The sequence below is a fragment of the Dunckerocampus dactyliophorus genome, chromosome 9 (assembly GCF_027744805.1).
Source record: "Dunckerocampus dactyliophorus isolate RoL2022-P2 chromosome 9, RoL_Ddac_1.1, whole genome shotgun sequence".
NCBI classification, from domain to species: Eukaryota; Metazoa; Chordata; class Actinopteri; order Syngnathiformes; family Syngnathidae; genus Dunckerocampus; species Dunckerocampus dactyliophorus.
This window is the reverse complement of record NC_072827.1, coordinates 7314640-7334652: the sequence shown is the minus strand read 5'-3', so window position 1 is coordinate 7334652 and position 20013 is coordinate 7314640. Positions and strand designations below refer to the sequence as shown.

The 20013-nt window shown below is 41.0% G+C and overlaps 2 protein-coding genes across 7 annotated transcripts in view; both read right to left on the bottom strand.

Moving 5' to 3' along the window:
* ubr3 (ubiquitin protein ligase E3 component n-recognin 3) overlaps positions 1-20013 on the bottom strand; it is a 112872-nt gene that overhangs the window by 28363 nt on the left and 64496 nt on the right. For 5 of the 6 annotated variants that reach the window (XR_008572517.1, XM_054787986.1, XM_054787983.1 and 2 more), the window contains exons 30-33: positions 18384-18469; positions 8196-8301; positions 6231-6331; positions 27-151 (exon numbers count right to left, since the gene is read on the bottom strand). Coding sequence is in view for 5 of the 6 variants with exons in the window: in XM_054787986.1 (XP_054643961.1) it covers positions 27-151; positions 6231-6331; positions 8196-8301; positions 18384-18469 (418 nt within the window). In the remaining variant the exon portion in view is untranslated. The remainder of the gene's footprint in view (positions 1-26; positions 152-6230; positions 6332-8195; positions 8302-18383; positions 18470-20013) is intronic. The other variant, XM_054787984.1, reaches the window with a different exon arrangement.
* LOC129188028 (uncharacterized) lies at positions 162-4355 on the bottom strand. Its single transcript, XM_054787990.1, has 2 exons — positions 651-4355; positions 162-587 (listed from the first exon to the last, which is right to left on the bottom strand). Exon 1 carries the CDS (start codon positions 3178-3180, stop codon positions 1996-1998), a length of 1185 nt encoding a protein of 394 aa, XP_054643965.1. The 5' UTR covers positions 3181-4355; the 3' UTR covers positions 162-587; positions 651-1995.

Sequence of the window (20013 nt, the reverse complement as noted above, 5' to 3'; positions counted from 1 at the left end):
TTGTGTTGAAATCTTGACCCATTTACCTTTTTGATCGCACCGGACGAGCTCCAGGCCTGCCTTTCGTCTGGGCTCAGCTTGGTTGAGAGTGCAGCCAGAGCCTGGATGAACTGCAGGTTGTACAGCATTTTCACCACGCAGGTAAAGTGCTCTGCAGGAGGAACACATGGCCACACAGTCAAATCACAACAACTTGAAATAGCACCTTAGGCTACCAACAATGTGCAACTTTGCCACTTTGATTTTGTAAAGCAACACATGCAGATATGCTAAGGTGTCAAAACACCTCAATTTCTCTGTAGAAAAAAAAAGCGTAAAGTGTTATATGGTCTGTCTCGCTTCCATTGATAAGTGCCCTTTTCTTGTAACAGCACATTACTTTCTGCAGTACAATGCTGTTCAAATGATGTTCACGAGGGTGTAGTACCACAGTTTGTTCCAAACACTGCTTTTATGCAGACAGCGGAGGTATTAAGTCCTCCAGAAAAGTTAGAACACCTGTAGAAGTTAGCAGCATCAACTGTCAAGGCTTGATCAACCTCCATTTCTGCAGAACGACTTTAAATTGTTGATCCTTTTTGTGGTCCCTGAAAAAGGTTTTGTGTATAATTCTGAAATATAAGTTATTTTTCAGATTTGGGTAACCTTACCTTTTTTTTTTTAACCTCTGGCACTTCACCACTTATGACTTGAATTACAATAAATAACTGGAAAATTAGGGTGTTCTAAAACTTTTCACCATTAGTGTATACAGTATTTCTAGAAAAAACTGCACCTCAGCTTTGTCGTATAGAAAAAGCCTATTATTTGGAGAAACTTTTTTCCATTTTGCTGTTTTTTTGTTCATTTTCCATTCCATTCCATTTTCCTACGCTTATCCGGGTCCGGGTCACGGGGGCAGCAGTCTCAGTAGGGAAGCCCAGACTTCCCGGTCCCCGACCACCTCCTCCAGCTCCACAGGGAGGACACCAAGGCGTTCCAGGGCCAGCTGTGAGACATAATCCCTCCAGCGTGTCCTAGGTCTTCCCCGGGGCCTTCTCCCGGCTGGGCATGCCCGAAACACCTCACCAGGGAGGCGTCCGGGAGACATCCGGACTAGATGCCCGAGCCACCTCAGCTGGCTCCTCTCGATGTGAAGGAGCTCCTCCCGGATAACCGAGATCCTCACCCTGTCTCTTAGGGTGAGTCCCGCTACCCTCCGAAGAAAACTCATTTCAGCCGCTTGTATGCGCGATCTCGTTCTTTCGGTCATGACCCAAAGCTCATGACCATAGGTGAGGGTGGGAACATAGATCGAACGGTAAATTGAGAGCTTTGCTTTCCGGCTCAACTCTCTCTTCACCACGATGGTCCGGTACAGCGACCGCATTACTGCAGACGCTGCGCCTAACCGCCTATCGACCTCACGCTCCAACCTTCCCTCACTCGTGAACAAGACCCCGAGATACTTGAACTCCTCCACCTGGGGCAGGACCTCATTCCCAACCCGGAGGGAGCAATCCACCCTTTTCCGATTGAGAACCATGGTCTCATCCCAGAAGCTTCACACTCAGATGCAAACCGTCCCAGTAAACGCTGCAGGTCACAGACCGATGAGGCCATCAGGACCACATCGTCTGCAAATAGCAGAGATGAGATCCTAGTGCCCCCGAACTGGACTCCCTCGACACCTTGGCTGCGCCTAGAAATTCTGTCCATGAAAATTATAAACAGAATCGGTGACAAAGGGCAGCCTTGGCGGAGGCCAACATTCACTGGAAACAGGCTTGACTTACTACTGGCAATGCGAACCAGGCTCCTGCTCCGGTTGTACAAGGACTGAATGGCACGTAGTAGTGCGCCACCAATCCCATACTCCCGGAGCACCCCCCACAGGACACCGCGAGGGACACGGTCGAATGCCTTTTCCAGGTCCACAAAGCACATGTAGACCGGTTGGGCAAACTCCCAAGTATCCTCCAGGACCCTTGCAAGGGTGTAGAGCTGGTCCAGTGTTCAGCGACCAGGACGAAAACCACATTGCACCTCCTGTAGCCGAGGTTCGATTAACAGTCGTACCCTTCTCTCCAGCACCCTGGAATAGACTTTCCCAGGGGGGCTGAGGAGTTTGATCCCCCTATAGTTGGAACACACCCTCCGGTCACCCTTCTTGAAAAGGGGGACCACCACCCCAGTCTGCCAATCCAGAGGTACTGTTCCCGACTTCCACACAATGTTGAAGAGACGTGTCAGCCAAGACAGTCCCGCAACATCCAGAGCCTTGAGGAATTCAGGGCGAAACTCGTCCACCCCCGGAGCTTTGCCACTGGGGAGCATTTTGACTACCCCAGATTCCTCAGCCACGGTGATGGAACTGTCCACGTTCGTATCCTCAATGTATTCCTTCCACCGCCCAACTATATCCTCAGTTGAGGTCAGCAGGCCCCCATCCCCACTGTAAACAGTGTGGACCGGGCACTGCTTCCCCTTTCTGAGGCGCCGGACAGTTTGCCAGAACCTCTTTGAGGCCGACCAAAAGTCGTGTTTCATGGCCTCACCGAACTCCTCCCACACCCGAGTTTTTGCCTCGACCACCGCCGAAGCCGCGTGCCGCTTGGCCTGCCGGTACCCGTCAGCTGCTTCAGGAGTCCCACAAGCCATCCATGCTCGATAGGACTCCTTCTTCAGCTTGACGGCAGCCCTGACCTCTGGTGTCCACCATCGGGTTCGGGGCTTGCCGCCACGACTGGCACTGACCACCTTGCGGCCGCAGCTCCGATTGGCTGCCTCAGCAATGGAGGCACGGAATAGAGCCCATTCGGACTCAATATCCTCGTCCTCCCCCGGGATGCAGGAGAAGCTCTGCCGGAGGTGAGAGCTGAAGACTCGACGAACAGGAGACTCTGCCAAACGTTCCCAGCACACCCTCACTACACGTTTGGGTCTCCCGGGTCTGTCCGGCATCCTCCCCCGCCATCTAATCCAACTCATCACCAGGTGGTGATCAGTTGACAGCTGAGCCCCTCTCTTTACCCGTGTGTCCAAAACATGCGGACGCAGGTCTGATGATACGACTACAAAGTCGTTCATAGACCTACGGCCTAGGGTGTCCTGGTGCCATCTGCACTTATGGACATCCTTATGTTGGAACATGGTGTTTGTGATGGACAAACTGTGGTTCGCACAGAAGTCCAACAACATCACACCGCACCGTTTCAGATTGGGGAGGCCGTTCCTCCCAATCACGCCCCTCCAGGTCACACTGTCTTTGCCCACATGGGCGTTGAAGTCTCCCAGTAAAACGACAGAGTCACCAGTTGGGGTGCTGTGCAGCACCCTTCTGATGGACTCCAGCAAGGCTGGGTACTCTGAACTGCCATTTGGCGCGTACGCACAAATGACAGTCAGGACCCTTTCCCCAACCCGAAGGCGTAGGGAAGTGACCCTCTCGTTCACCGGGGATGACTCCAACACAGAGTCACCGAGCCGGGGGGCTATTAATAAGCCCACACCAGCTCGCCACCTCTCCCCTGCAGCAACTCCAGAGTAGAACAAGGTCCAGCCCCTCTCAAGGAGTTTGGATCCAGAACCCAAACCGTGGGTCGAGGTGAGTCCGACTATATTTAGTCGGAATGTCTCAACCTCTCCCACAAGTTCGGGCTCCTTCCCCGTCAGAGAAGTGACGTTCCATGTCCCAAGAACCAGATTTGGCCGGCGAAGACCAGGTCGCCTAGGTGCCCACCCTCGACCGCCACCCAAAACGCAATGCACCGGACCCTTATGCTTGCCCCCGCAGGTGGTGGGTCTACGGGGGGGAGATACCGTGTGGCTTCACCAGACGCTCGCCTGCGAGCCCCTCCCCCAGGCCTGGCTCCAGGGTGAAGCCCCGGTATCCCCGGGCGAGGTGCGGTCTCTCCTCGTGTTTTTGTTCATACGGGTCTTCTGAATCACTCTTGGTCTGGCCCGTCACCCAGGACCTGTTTGCCTTGGGAGACCCTACCAGGGGCATATAGCCCCAGACAACATAGCTCCAAGGATCACTCGGGCACACAAACCCCTCCACCACGGTAAGGTGGTGATTCACGGAGGGGTGTTCATTTTCCAAACTTTCTTATTAAATAATATTTTAAGATTTTCTTGTCATAATATTATTACTTTATTCCCTCCCTACCGAGACTGCTGCCGCCACGACCCTAACCCGAATAAGTGGAAGAAAATGGATGGATGGATTTTTCGCATTTTGTTTTTCTCATAATATTACGACTTTTAAAAAAAGATTTTTCTTTAATATTTCTACTAAAATGCTACCAAAATAACATTATTTTTCCTCATGGTATTAGGACACTATTCTTGTAAAATGACGACTTTTTCCTCATTAGATTACAACTTTTTTCTGAATATATTTTCACTTACTTAATATTACAACAGATTCCCTAAACAAATTTTACAAAAAATGACACCTTTAATTTTTGTTTATTCTCATAATATTACATTTTAAAAAATAACTTATTTTTTCTTTACTACTTTGACTCGGCTACTAAAAGAACATTATTTTTCCTCATAATATTAAGAGTTTATTATTGTAAATCTGGCTTTTTTTCCTCGTTAGAATATGACCTTTTTCTGTCACTATTTTGACTTTATTCTCATAAAATGATAGCTGCTTTCCATTTCTTTCTTGTACATTTTATTCTCATAATTATGACTTCCCATAATATTTTGACTTCATTCTCATAATATTATAACTTTTTACCCCATTTGGTTTTCCAAAATTGCATTACTTGTTGTTTTGTTTGTTCACATAATATTACATATAAAAAACAACATATTTTTTCTTTAATATTTTAACTCTATGCGATTAAAACGACAGTATTTTTCCTCAAAATATTACTGTTTTTGCTTGTAAAATTGTGACTTTTTTTCCTCTTCATACTTTGACTTTATTCTCATAAAATTACACCAGTTTTTTTCCATGTCTGCGGTTTTATTATTAATTTTCCAACTATTTCAACTTTCCTCCCATAATATTTGGACGCTATTCTCCTAACAGTATAACTTTTTCCTGCAACTTCGCAACTTTCGCATTTTGTTTTTTCATAATATTACGACATTCAGCTTGGTGCATTTTTTTTTCTCACAGCATTATGACATTATTCTTGTGAAATTTGTTTCATTAGATTATAACTTTTTCCTGTTATTATATTTTTTTCCATTTTTGGTATAAAAAAAAAAGTAGTAGTTCTTAGAAATTATAAATTAAAAAATTTATATAAATAAAATTAAATAAAATATAAATAAATTTAAAAAAACAGCCGCAGGCCGCAAACAGCCTCCAGACAGCACTTTGGACACCCCTGTTCTAATGCATCTGGAATTTCCCACGCGTCCTTGAAAGCGGTCAATCAAAATGAGGCGGTAATGAAATGAGTCATTAAACATGACTGCAGCCTGTCAGCAAGCCTTTTAGGTGGTCGATGGAGGAGATACTGCCACAAGCTCCAGAAGGACACACCAAAGAGGTGTCGAATCAGATGCTGCTTTTAGGCTGGGGTGGCTTGACTGCACGGTGGCACACTAATCACTACAGATGATCATCTGATACTGTATATGAATCCTTCACCACATTGCGGTTCGAGTTTCGCGCCTTCACTCTAGCACGGTTTTTCTAAATAAATTCAGAAATTAGTGCTGCTTCGTGATAGACTGCTGCCCATTAGTAAAAAAAAAAAAAAGCAAATGTTTAAGCAAATTGTACATATTTTTGGCCTAAAGAAAGCATTTTCCAACATAAAAATTGGATGCAATTGATTGCTATTAAATACTTTAATTAATTGACAGCCCTGTTCACAGCATTATTTTCATTATGTCTAATGCTGAGATAAGCTTTCACTGCTTTTCCATTGTCTGGTTTTAAACAATTTTATGTCTTCATGCGTCATGCCATGTACGCTCACACAATTGGAGCAAATCATTTCAATGACATGCACCGTTGTCGCTTTAATCCCCAAAATATTGCACAAACATACTGAGTGCGTATGTGGCCGTAGCTTATGCTTGCTCCTCCGTCTGCTCACCAGAACTGCCTCTAAGTCACACGGTTGAAACCCAGCAATAAAGAATGGATGTCAGTGTATCAGTGGTGTTCCTAAAGTTCCGTACGGGCAAAAAAAACACAGCTGGCAGGAGTATAGATGTGAAATCTTCCCAAACACTTGGAAATCAAGTGCAGAGTGCTGATGCGGGAAGTGTACCTTTTCGCAGAGGCTGAGGCATGGTCAGCACAAAGATGATCAGCAAGGAAGGGACATCTCGAAACAACATGGGCACCTCAGGTCTCTCTTCATCAAAACTGCTGCAAAACAAGTGAAGGAGATTGAAATCGGCCACAGGACCCTGCCTCATCTATGTTGTTGTTTTTTATTTTAAAGCAAAGGTGTAGATGTGAACGTTTTTTACTTAATGCATCCCTAATTCTAGCTTAGCTGTGTGCCATTTCCAATTAAACGTCTTATTTTTCTGTTGACAATTAAACTCTGCTCCCTTGAGAGGCCTCGGGAGTGTTGAATGAGAGGGACTGCACTTAGCTTAATAATGTCCTCCATTACCAAAGCACTCAGCGCTTCATAACAAGAAAAGAAAGCCTTTATGGATGCGGCTCTCACCCCTGCGAGGACCACAATGCACAGCATGCACACTAAAAACCCAGTCTCTACCTTCCTCTCCTATTCAGCTCATTAACACGCTTGGAATGCATTTACTCTACATAAAACATCTCTCTATGTCAGGTGTGTCCAAAGCACGGGCCGGGGACAACACTGTAAAAATATTATTTATTTAACAAGTAGATTAAACACTTAAATAGCAAAAATGTTATCAGTAATGTTAAGAGTCAACAGTAATTTCACAAGAAAAAATATATAATGTTAATGTTGAGAATAAAGGGAATGGGAATAACGTCATAATAGTACAAGAAAAAACATTTGAAGAACAAAACTGAAATAGTTGGAAAAATAAAGCGGAAGTGGGGGAAAAAGCTATGTAATTGAAAAGAAAAGAATTTAACAAGAAAAAAACCAGCAAAAATGTCAAATTCAGCAGTAATTTTACAAAAAAAAAGGCAAAATATTAAGAGAAAAAAAAAAGGTTGTAATCTAACAAGAACAATAATTTTATGAGAATAATGAAAAATTACGAGGAAAAATACTTTTAAGTGGTAATATTGTGGGGGCCAAACAAAACCACAAAAAAAGGGGTCATTTCTGGAAAATTAGGATGCGCAAAAAGTTATGTTAAAATAAAGTAAAGTAATAAAGTAGTATAATGGGAATTAAAGTCCTGCTTACGAGAAGAAAAATTACAAGGAAAAGGAGAAAAAGTTGGGAAATAAAAAATTAAAAAAATGAAGAAACTGCAACAAAAACTGCAAAACATGCAAGCTGAACAGAAAAAAAGTCCCAATTTTACAAGAGTAAACTCATATTATGAGAAAAATAATCCCATTTTAGCAGTATCGAGTGTGAAGTATGAAAGAAAAATATTTTGTTTTCTTAAAGTCATCACATTATGACAAACAAAAAAAAATGTTGAAATCGGAAAGTCATAAAAAAAAGCAGAAATGTGGAAAAAAAAGAGCCAAGTTGCATTCTTTCATCTTTCACAATGTGGCCCTCACTGGTAGAAGACGTTTGGACACCCCTGGTCTATGTCCTACTTAGCTAGACCGCCTCAGGGTGTCAATGACACCACTCTTGAAGTATTTTTAAACAGCAAATGGCTCCTGTGAGAATACAAAGTGCCCGTGAGCGCTTGTTATGCAGGGAGGAGCAGATCTTTATTGTTTTTGGAGCATGATAATGCACAGGAGTGCTCTGGTGACTGAATCCGGGAAAGAAGGCAAAGGAAAGATGATTTTTATCAAGCTAGAGGTGGACAACTGAGGGCTGGTAGTGGATGTTCAGTGAATTAGACATTTTACTCTCTATGGAGTCCCAGTAATTTGCCAGATGTAGCAATTATCCATAGCTATGGAAACGATGCACTGTCCCTTTTCTGTATTTAGCTGCTCTTTGTGTGACGGAAAATCTGTCGGTGGGTGGCAGAGGGCTGGTGTTTGAAGAAAAAGCTCCTTTGATTGTTTGTTGATGTGAGGGAGCTGCAGGGATGGTGGCCGTGATGCTGGTGGAGACATCAACAAACAAAAAAAAGCGAGCACTCACTCTGCCTCTTTGCTTGGTGTGAGTTGAGTCAGCCTGGTCCACGGGTTGTAGGCGGAATCGATGCTGTACAGACGCATGTGCATGGCCAACACATGGAACAGCTGGTCTGCAGGAGAGGAAGGAAAACCACTTTCAATGTCCTCGTTATTTTTACTAAGTCATCTGCTGAGCAAGCTGCCCAACTACAACAGACGGATTTATAGCAATACCCAAAGCTACTATCCATGCACATGTTTACTGTCAGACTAATGGAAAACTAAGGGAAACAAACACTGTCAATTTCAATACGACGGCAGATGGTTGGCTATCATTTGCATATTTTCCATACCGCTTCCATATCGCTACTTTTAAAAAGGGTGCCCAACCCAGTGCTCAGGAAATTATAGTATAAAAACTAGGGCTGCCCCGATCCACATTTTTTGGCTTCAGATACGATTTTTTTTTTATAGTATTGCCGATCCGATACCAATCTTTTTTGTTTGTTTGTTTTTTAATAATAAGCTTTTGTTATAAAAATGAATTTGTGGGATTACACAGCATGACCAACAATATCGTTTGGCTTTTTTTTTTTTTTTTTTAAAGGCTCTATGAAATCCGTTTAATTTTTTCCCCAAATTCTATTTTCTCCATTTTGTTATTTTTTAGAATTACGTTTTTTTACCTTTTCCACTTATTTTACCAGCATAGAGTGTGTGCTATTTGGGTTAGTGACACAGATGTCAGGATGTATTTCCAATCACGTTATTAATGTAAGATATTTTAATGACACCCTTATTTTGTTTACACAATTTGACAAATGTGACAAAGAGCGATATTTTGAAGGCCGGAAGGTGTTGTGTGTGTGTGTGTTGAGAATGGCAATTGACGGATGATACGCGCCGGGTGCAAGAATAAACGTGCCTCTCGTCGTTTTTCTCTCAGAACCTGCACGTCGTCAGTGGGCATTGTAAAATGGTCCTTACATTAAAACACCACACAGTGAAACTATACTCATCCAGCCTCACTCGCGTGCGCGCGCGCACACACACACACACACACACACACACACACACACACACACACACACACACACAGTAGCTAAACTAAGCGAAGCCAGCTAGCTTCCATAGATATACAGTAGCTCCGTATCAGACAAGTTTCCAAGTTTTTTTGCCGCAGTTTCGACACGTTTATTAGTGTTTGTGCAGTCCCTATTATGAACCGGCGGTTAGAGCGGCCCTTCCCGTGCAAGCTCCTTTCACCATGACACAGCAGTCTGGGCACAGTGAGAGGGAACTACCGCTGTAGCTACGGAGCCGAACATCCAACGTCCAACATGAAGCTAACTTTGTCACGGTACACCGCAGACATGTCTACATGTTGGTGTTATGTTTTCTTCTTTTTGCGGGTGGCGCGAGTCGAATGGCAACCAGCTTTGAGGCGCATTACTGCACCTACCATGTTGGAGTGTGGCTCAGAGTTACGAACGTGATACAGCAACCGCATCAGCCCGATCTCATGGCAGAATCCAATATTATCCGATGTTCACAAATACAGCGGATCGGCAGCCGATCCCGATCCTGAAGAGCGGATCAGGGCATCCCTAATAAAAACCATGGAAGCCTGTTTCCACCACTGAAAGAAAAAAATATCCCAATGGCAAAGTCATAATTATGTGAAACAAAGCCCAAATTATGAGATAAAAAGTCATCATATAAGATAAAAAGGAAAATGATGAGATAAAAAGATATAATTATGAGATAGTCCAAATTATTTGATATGAAGACAATTATGAGATAAAAAGTCAAAATTATGAGGTAAAATGTCATAATTCTGAAATAGGAAAGTCATGATTATGAGATAAAGTTTAAATTATTAAATAAAAAGTCATCATTATGAGATGAATAGTCAAATTTATGAGATAAAAAGTCATAATTGTGAGATAAGAAAGTCACAGTTACGAGATAAAAAGTCCAAATGTGATAATAAAAAAAAGAAAGGAATAAAAAGTCGAAATTAGGAGATAAAAAGCCATAATTATGACATAAGTCAAAATTATGAGATAAAAAGCCACAATTGTGAGATAAGAAATTAATCATTTATGGGATAAAAAGTCTAAATCATGACAAAAAGTCAACCAGGAAAAAAAAGTCATGTCATAATTAGGACTTTTTATCTCAAAATGATGACTTCTTTATCATTACAGCGGTGATTTATCAATGAATATACTACACAGTATACAGAGATAGGTGAAGCCGCGAAATTCAAGTAGTGGTGTGGCGAGGGACGACTGGATTACTCCTCCAACGTGTGAATCTATTTTTCACACACTATACTGCACAAGACCAAAAGACATCAAAACAATAATTACAATTAATAATAGTAATAAATTACAACACTGAAACAAATTCCACTATAACGCTATGTATTCATTTATTTATTTTTTAATGTTTGACAAGAAAGAGTATTTTTGTAAAGCAAGCAATACTTGGAGCAACACTGCCCTCCACAGGTGAATTTAGGCAAAGCCAAAAAAACAGTACAGCCTATATTCCTGTCATGCAGATTTTGTGCACATCAGAAATAAATGGTTAAAAATCAAACAGATGCGTAAGGACTATTGTGTTTTGTTCTTATTAAATCCATGCTTCTGCCTCCACAGTATGACTTGGCTTCAGATCAATACAAGTGCCTGGAATTATTAATAAAAATGAATAAAAACCTTATTAGGCAACATGCTTCAAATACACTACTGTGGCACCACTGAGACTAAAATGGGTGAAAAATGTTCTAATATAGGAATAATGCACATAACCTGTCTATGTGACCCAGATCTATTCAGCAGATACAATTCACACCGGGTAACATCAGAGTACTTCTGTCGTTTTCCCTCAGATCAGTTTCCCAGGGAAAAGAGATGAACGTTATTGCACACCAGCGGAGTCAAAGTGTCCGCGGGCATGGCTACATGGTTAATGTAGCTGAGAAAACGCCAAAGCTTGAATATAAAATCTCCTTGCAGCCATCCGAGGGTGACAGCCCATTTCTCTGCAGCCGCCTCAACTTTGACAGGTTCATTGCAAAGTAAAAATAGTGTGTGAAGCACTCCCTCACCTGCTGGAATATTACCTACTGATTGAATTTGTAGATGGAAGTCATGACTGGATGTACGTTTGTAGCCATGCAGAGATTCCTGCTTTTAAACCAAGATCACCTCTAACTCAAGCCCCTTTAATCACTGTTGCCAACTCCTAGGTAAGAAGAGTAGCTATTGGCTGTCCTATAAGTTGCTAGGTGATGACATCGGCTAATTAGCATATTTAAATATGATGTAAGAGATGCTGTAGGAAAAAAGCATAACCTTGTAGTAAAGTGAGTAAAAACACCTTAATTATGTTTAGAACTACAAATAAACTTCACTCTTGGTTTGTTCATTTAAAATTGGCCATCACTTCATCAAAATAAAATCTTTATCTTGCAATTAGGACTATTGTTTCCTTTATCACACATTGTAAACGCAGCCATGCGTGAATTGTGAAAACTTTTCATTGTTATAGTAGTTCTTAAGAATTATTTATTTATTTTAATGGTTTTATTATATTTTTTATTGTTTAAAATACCGTAATTTCCAGTGTAAAACCCGCACTCACTAAATTTCGAGGAAAACCAGATTTGTTCTCATACAAGCCTGACCAGCGTATAAGCCACACATATTCACGTCATAAAGTGGCATACTGTGACGCGCAAGAGTCCGTGACGACCAGTCAGCTCTTTGTTTGACAGGAGCCAATCATGAACTATGAATAAACTCACAACGAGCTTGTCAACCAATTGGAAATTGCAGGAGTTCATTACTCAACATAACAGTCTGACTCACAGTGTCATCTTACAAACAACATTAAACTTATCACACGGCAACTACACTCAAACATTATACCTCAGAAATATAGAGACATGTCAAATGCTTGTCACTATCCGCCATAAACAAGAAGAGGAAGAACGTCAGCGGATATCATGTGTACGCCTGCACCGCTATGTACATTGCGTAAGGTTTCTGTAGGTTCGCTTGTGAATATGAGATGGATAGATACTTTATTCATCTCCAAGAGAACAACACAGCATTTTATGTTTTGTTTTATACGTACGGTATATTTAATGTATCTGTATTTCTGTTTGATTACGTCAGCAGGTATGACGTGTACACCTGTGTACATGTACCGTATGTAAGGTTTACGTAGGGTCACTTGTGAAATTGCTGGATATTATTATTATTACTATTAATATTACTATTATTTCTGCTGGATTGATCCTCTGGACTTCATAAGAACCACGGTACAGAGGCAACTTTGAGTCATCATAGCAAGTGGATTCTCCTGGATCCAGGTACGTCTCTGCTTTTATATGTTACATTTGCTTTTTGTTTTCATTCGTCAGAACAGGCTTTGCAATCTTGGCGGTATATTTATGGTGTTTATTGCATAATTCCAAATGTGATTGATGTTGCTCACTCAAGTGTGTGCAACAACAGCGACAGGGTTAGCAAACGCTGAGAATGGTGGCTGCTCAGCGTGTTTTGGTTGTTTCCTGAACTTTTTTAATGAATAAATTAATTCTTTATGCTGACACATTAGGTGAGCATCGGATCAGTGTCGCCGTTACCAGCCGGCGTTTTACTCAGTATCGCATCAAAAACTAAATCAGTGCTATCGCACATCACCAGCCACAGAAGCTGACCGCTGACCGCTGATGAGTGGTTTGGGGCAGGGCGGAGCTCTCAGCAGCACCCGCTGCTGCTCAGTGAGAACAGAAACTGCTGAACAATATGTGCTTTCACTTTTAAGTCCCCAAACACCGGAAAACTCTCTGAGGACGACAGAAAAAGTTGCCAGATTTGTCACTTGTCGCTTTTGAGAAAATGTCGCCAGAATCTCGCCAGATTTAGTTGGCATCGCGGCTTATAATTTGCGCATAATTGGCATTGCGGAATTGGCCACTGAAAACGAAATCTACTGTTAAACGCGGCATCTCACGGAAGTTGACAGTGTGAATGAAATGCTGTAATCATGAGGAGAGGGAACGTTTGTGTGGGGAAATATTTCCCCAGCGGACCGCTCATTCATAGCGGCAAGTCCACACAAACACAAAGCCCCCTCCCGTACTAAACTAATGTCGAGGCGGTAACCTGAAACACCGGCTCTTAAGTGGCGTTTACACTTGCAGGCACTTTGCTTCCGCACTGACCCACAATTTGCCGTGGCAATATGTTTCATTTATTTATAGCAAGCCTGAAAAGCGTGAAGACTAGTTTGCGTTCGGTTTATGCATAAATTACGCACTTGGCACGCAATTCGTAACCGAAAATGGTGCATATTGGCATGAACTGACCTCGCACCCGCACAACTTATTTACACCTTGTCAAGCAACGTTTACATTTAGTGCACGACAATAGTACGCACAACACTCATTGTTTCCTCATGGGTACGCATTGTCACCACCACTTCCCTACAATATGTTAACTCCAGAGAACAAGCCCTTGCAATTAAGAAAGGTAAGTCTATATTTTCTCGCAGCTGCAGGTAGAGAATGTGCAAAGAGCAGAAATGAGGCAATAAACTAGAAAATAAAAGATGCTCTGACAGTGTGGGAGGGGGAATTGCTGACTGGAAGACATTGCTTTGGGCATTAAGATTAGTTCTAAACTGCAAATCACAAGGAATATCGAAGAGGCTACAGAAATTACTTGAGAATTCCCCCCTGCTCCAAGAGGCGGACAAAAAGTTAACCCAATCATGTGAATGAGACACGCAGAGGCATGCTTTGTTACGCACCACCCGCGTAGGTTGCGGTGCATTCACGTTGCATTCATGACTAGTCCACGGAAATTGTGCATGCCGCAAACATTTTAAAATTTTCTTTGCGCACCACCACACAGCCCCGCACAGTTTACACATACTTCATACCTGTTTATTACCAATTCAGGATTGGGGTAGGATTAAATAAGATTTGCCTCTTCCTACTGCTTTTTGGACATGTACAAATGTGAACTGTACTGTGTGATGTACTCAGGTCTAACTTGTGTTTACATGATCAAAAAAAATGAAACCATAACCAATTTACTCATGGCCACTCAAAATTGCGTACCACTGTGGGAACAAACGAGGCTTTACTTGTCACCGAGCGTGAGCTCACATACAGCAATGACCAGTGTAAACATAGTCTAGTCTAGCGAAGCATGCTCATGCGGCTGTGTGTGTGTGTGTGCCACTGTAGGTTGTATCTGTTGCGTTTTTGGTCATGTAACAGGATACCCGCTGACTTTGTGGAAGCCACGGCTGCAAGAGACACCCAGGTAGCAAACAGTCAAAATACATTTTCAACACACGCCACACGTCCGGCCTTCAAAATAAAAGTGGTGCACATCCCGTCTAATATTGGTAACAAAATAAGGTTGTTATTAAAAAAAATAATTTATATTAGGGCTGTCAAATGATTTAAATTTTTGTCATCTTCGATTCAAATTAATTACTCATGATTAATCACTATGTCACACTACATTACTAGCAAAGAGTACATTTGGAATACACGAAGTGAACAAATCCATTGCAAATGGATGGGGAGGTAGGATTAAATGAGCTCTGCTTCTTCCTACTCCTTTTGGACATGTAAAACTGTGAATTGTACTATGTGATGTATTCCAATGTAACTTGTGTGCATGATCAAAATAAATTAAACCAATACCATTATCATGTCTGAAATATGCCCATTTTTACTGTATTTTGTTGAAAGAATGATAATGACAGTGCAGGATGATATAAATTTGTATGTATTAACAGCGCCAAATTAACTTCAAATTTAAATCAAGTTAAGAGATGGCACCCATGTCAGAAAATATATTTACAGTACCTAACACTGGTGTCTTTAATAGCAGAATATTTGAATCAGACTTTTTACAGTTATTATGAGCAATAAGGAGTGGCGTTCAAAGACACCACGTCATTCAACTTGCAAGACGTTGAGTGTCAGGGAACGCCTCGCGTGATCTGTCTTGTGACAACGAGGAAGTGTTTTTGCAATGAATGAACTAGAGACGTGTTTGTTTGGAGTAGGAGGTACATACACTATATGGTGTTAGAATTGCACTGCTGTTGATGTGTTCAGGTAAGAATAAAGTTATAAAAGAACGTCAGAGACTCTGTGTGACTGTGGGGAGCGACACTGTGCCGCCGTCTGTCATCATAATAGAGAGCCGTGGCTTGCCGTGATGCGTGTGTTAATTACACACACAACGTAATTAACAATATATATTAGTTATCACCGTTAACGCGCTATTTTTGACAGCCCCAGTTTATATTAATGAAACGATTGCAACTGCATTTGCAACTATGTCTTCTTTAACAATGAAGCAATGAAAACCAGCGAAGCTACATCCGTTTCTGAAATACTGGGCTAAATTGCCAAATGATGCATTGCATCAATAAATGTGAGGCTTTTTGTATTTATTTAACTGTCATTTCATTCACTGACACAAAAACACACAATCTATGGTGATAACATAAAGTAATTACAGATGTTAAAAATCTATTAAAAAACAGAATTTAGGAAAAAATAAAATGGAATTTGAGAAAAAAATAAAACTGGTTTCATAGGACCCTACACTGTCCTCTCCCAGCAGCTACACGTCCTTGTCAAGCATGACACCGAGGCCATCAGTTAGGATAGCATCTATCCTTGACTGCCATCCTTAATAGACCCTTTGTTTCCTTTTGCTTTTATGGCTCTGGAGTGGCACGGATGAACGAGTTGGATCTCACAATCTGACAATTTGTTATGAAGGCAGAGGCGGGCATGGAATGATGTACGGCCATATTTCATACACTTATTGTCCACTTTGTCATTCCATTCAATTTCTATTGTCACTAAGACTGGACATTAATGTGTATTGTCCCTTTATAAATACATTATAAATATAAATATATAGATCTATATATTTATATCTATCTATGTCTAGATCTATATCTATATAAGGATCTATATATAATTTTTTTTTTCGTTTACAGGATAGTTTTTTTTGTTTTACAGTGCATGTTTTTTGTTTACAGGATGTTTTTTCGTTTATTATATACTGTATGTTTTAAGGCTGTAAAACCCCTCACAACACACTTTATACAATTTTCTCAGACATGAGAAAATATATATGTTGTGCATATAGAGGGCCTTGAAAACGCGGATCACGCCTTGGTCCATGGGCTGAATCAACGATGTAGCGTCTCCAAAATAAGCCTGTCTCATCCACATTTTCAGGCTTATATCCCCCTTCCTCAGCGATTGCTTTAAATTTGTTCATATATGCCTCGGCCCCGGCATCGGCAGAGGCGGCCTCTCCGTGGTCTTGCTGTGCACAGTTAAAGCCCTTTTTGCATCCTTGTTAAAATTTATTGCTGCTGTCGTCCTTATGTTATTTTCATCCTCCTTTATGGTTCGAACCGAAGATTAATTTATTCCGTAATTATTCCATAATTCCCCTGCAGGGGCACCGTTTGGGTGCAACTGCAGGTGCCTTTATTGTTGCAGAACGTTTAGTCGACATTGTGTTGTCGGGGAGAAAACTTGCAAACATACAGCACTAAACATGCCACACTGCAAAAAATTGCACACAAAAAAATCTGTGTAATAGCAAGTCCACGTAAAGTGAACCGCGTTATAGTGAGGGAACACTGCTGTATATCTATCTATATATACTGCTCAAAAAAAATTAGAGGAACACTTTGAAAACACATCAGATCTAAACTGGGGGAAAAATGATCTTGAATATCTTTCCTGATAATAAGTGGGTGATGTATTAGTAACAAAATGATGCCACATCATTTGATAGAAATGAAAATGATCACCCTATAGAGGGGGGAAATCAAAGACACCCCAAAAATGAAAGTGAAAAAATGATGCAGCACACTGGTCCATTTGGCTAAAATGTCATTGTAGCAACTCAAAATGATTCTCAGTAGTTTGTGTGGCCCCCCACGTGCTTGTACGCATGGGCACTGAGAGATTTTCAGACTTGTGGTATCTTTTAGCTTGATTTAAAATTTCAGTTCATTTGGAGCTGTTAATACAGTATTGTGAAAAAGCGTTTGTACCCCCCGCCCCCCGCCTTATTTGTTATGTTTTTGCATGTTTGTCACACTTAAATGTTTCAGATCATGCAAATAGTAGAACAACATTTGAATCACACTTTAACCGTGTCATGATGAGCAATTCAAAGACACCACAAAATGTAAGTAGAATTCACATGTATTGATTGTATTTTCTCGAATTTCTGAGCGCATCCAAAGCACGTCTAAATGAGACACAAATAATAAAAATGTTGTTGGGATGGTCAGAGTTCCGAGTGACCATGAATGCACCTTGAGGAAGTGTAAAATAAGAAAAATGCAGTCTGTAGTGTTATATTTGAAATACAGCGGAACCTCGGTTAGGGTCATTAATTTGTTCCAAAATGTGACACATAAAGAATAATCATAGCTTTACATGCAGAAAACAGTGGGGAATAATTATAAATCAGTCTTGTTGATGCAGACTTCCTGTACATCCTGCCAAAATTGAATTCAACACTGTTTCTCACCTTCTGCAGCAAACTGCTAATAGTGGCAGAACATCTGAATCACACATCAACCGTGTTACGATGAGTAATGAGTCGCATTGAAAGACACAACAAAATTTAAGTCAAATTCACGTTTTGAGTGTATTTTCTGGGATTTCCGAGCACACCTAAATGATAAGAATATCCTCTTATTGTTTTTCCTTTTCTTTCTATTTATCGAGAGCACAATAGTGGAAGTGTCATTCTGACAAGGATAGACGAGTTTGCGAGTCGGAGATAGAGATATGGTGATGGATAACGCTATAAAAGAGCGTCAGACTGTGTGACTGTGGGGATGCTACACTGTGCCGCCGCCTGTCGTTATAACAGAGAGGTGTGGCTTGCTGTGATGTGCATGCGTTAATTACGCAAAAAAAAAAATGTAACGAAATTAATTAAATAATTCAGCTGCCGGCGTGAATGTGTTATTTTCAACAGCCCTAATCATAATGAAATGTGTTCTCTTGAGGCAATTTTGCTTTAAATTAACTTATTACTTTTATATTCATTTAAATAAGACAGATGCAAACATAGCATATAGTTTTTGTCGTAGTGTGTGTGTTAATACTTACTAAGACATGAGCGCTTGGCAGCTGCACTGGCACCGCCGCAGCACAGGTTGCCTCCACGATGCACAAGCTCTAATTCCAGGTTGGTCCTGAACAGAGAGAGTCAGGTGATATACAAGTAGAAATAATTTTTAGTGTTTCTTTACATGACATGTAACACGGGTGACCTAAGTGTGGCCTGGGTGCCAAAAGCAGCCTGCAGCACATTCTAAAAATATAAAAATATTTAACAAGAAAAAAAAAAAAAATCAAAAACGTTAAGCCTTTCAAACTCATGGACCAGAGCTTCAGGACAAGACATGTCCGATAAGATCGGACATCCCTGGAATAAAGTCAAAATATTATGGGAATAAAGTCATAACATTACGTAAAAGAAAATGTACAAAGATCATTTACGAGGAAATGTGAAATATTTGGAACATTTAAAAAAAACAGGAAAAGCTGTCACCGATATCACACAGTTGAGAAATATATAGAACTTCTTAGCATATCTTTACAAAACAAATAAGTGGCCCTTGCATCCTTTCATTTTTCACTGGAGAGTTTGGGCACCACTGATGTAATCATTGCAACAGGAAGTACCACATTACTTTACATGTTATTTTCTACACAACATTTCATCCTAAAATAAAAAAAGGACAAAAAACAGCTCAGTGGTGATTTTTGGTATGGAAAATGCTGCCAAGATGATAATGAAAGGTGGTCAGCAGCGGTGCTGCTCAGCCAGAAATAATAACCAAAGCGGGACACACTAAAGCCGAACCTTTAAGAGTACATAGATGCTGAACACTGATCGGAAGGACTAAAATAAAAGTGATGTGTACACGTCTCCTTGCACTCGCCATTTCTTTCTATGGGGCCAAATCTTTGGGTTTCCTGAGAGTGAGGGATGGGGGGAAGCAATTTCACATAGATAATGCAGCTACGACGAAGCTCCAGCTGGCTTTTGCTGATAAGCGCACCCCTGTGACAGAGGAATTTTCCAATCCTCAGGCAATTTGCGCTGTTCACTGAACTTCAGAGTGCCAACAGGCACCCATACACACTCCAGGGATTGTGCTCAGGGTGAAGGGCTGCTTCTTCCAGTCCTTTGCAATCTCGGATGTGGTTTTGGAAGTATTCAGCGCAGGTTACAGCTGATGGGTTGGCTGGGCCAGGGGTCTTGGGGGAGGAGGGACATCATCACATTCCAGTAGGTGGGATATGGTCAGTGCTGTGTGGTACTTGCATGTTTTCATCATCATTTTCCTCATAATATTACAATCTTATTCTCATTAAAAAAAAAAAAATTCTCATTAGAATACAACTTTTTTCTCATAATATTTTGACTTTATTCTTGTACTCTTATTTCACAACAATTTTACAAAAATGACAAGTTTATTTTGTGTTGTTTCTCATATTACTTTCAAAAAATAACATTTTTTCTTGAATATTTCAAAATGACTTTTATTCCGTCATAATATTACAAGTTTATTCCCGTACAATTTAAACTTTTTTCCCCATTTTTTTACAACATTTTTCTTTTAATATTTTGACTTTATTCTCCTAAAATTACATCTGTTTTTTTCCCCCGACTATTTCAATTATTTTGTAAATGCGACTTTATTCCCATTATATTTTGTCTTTATTCTCG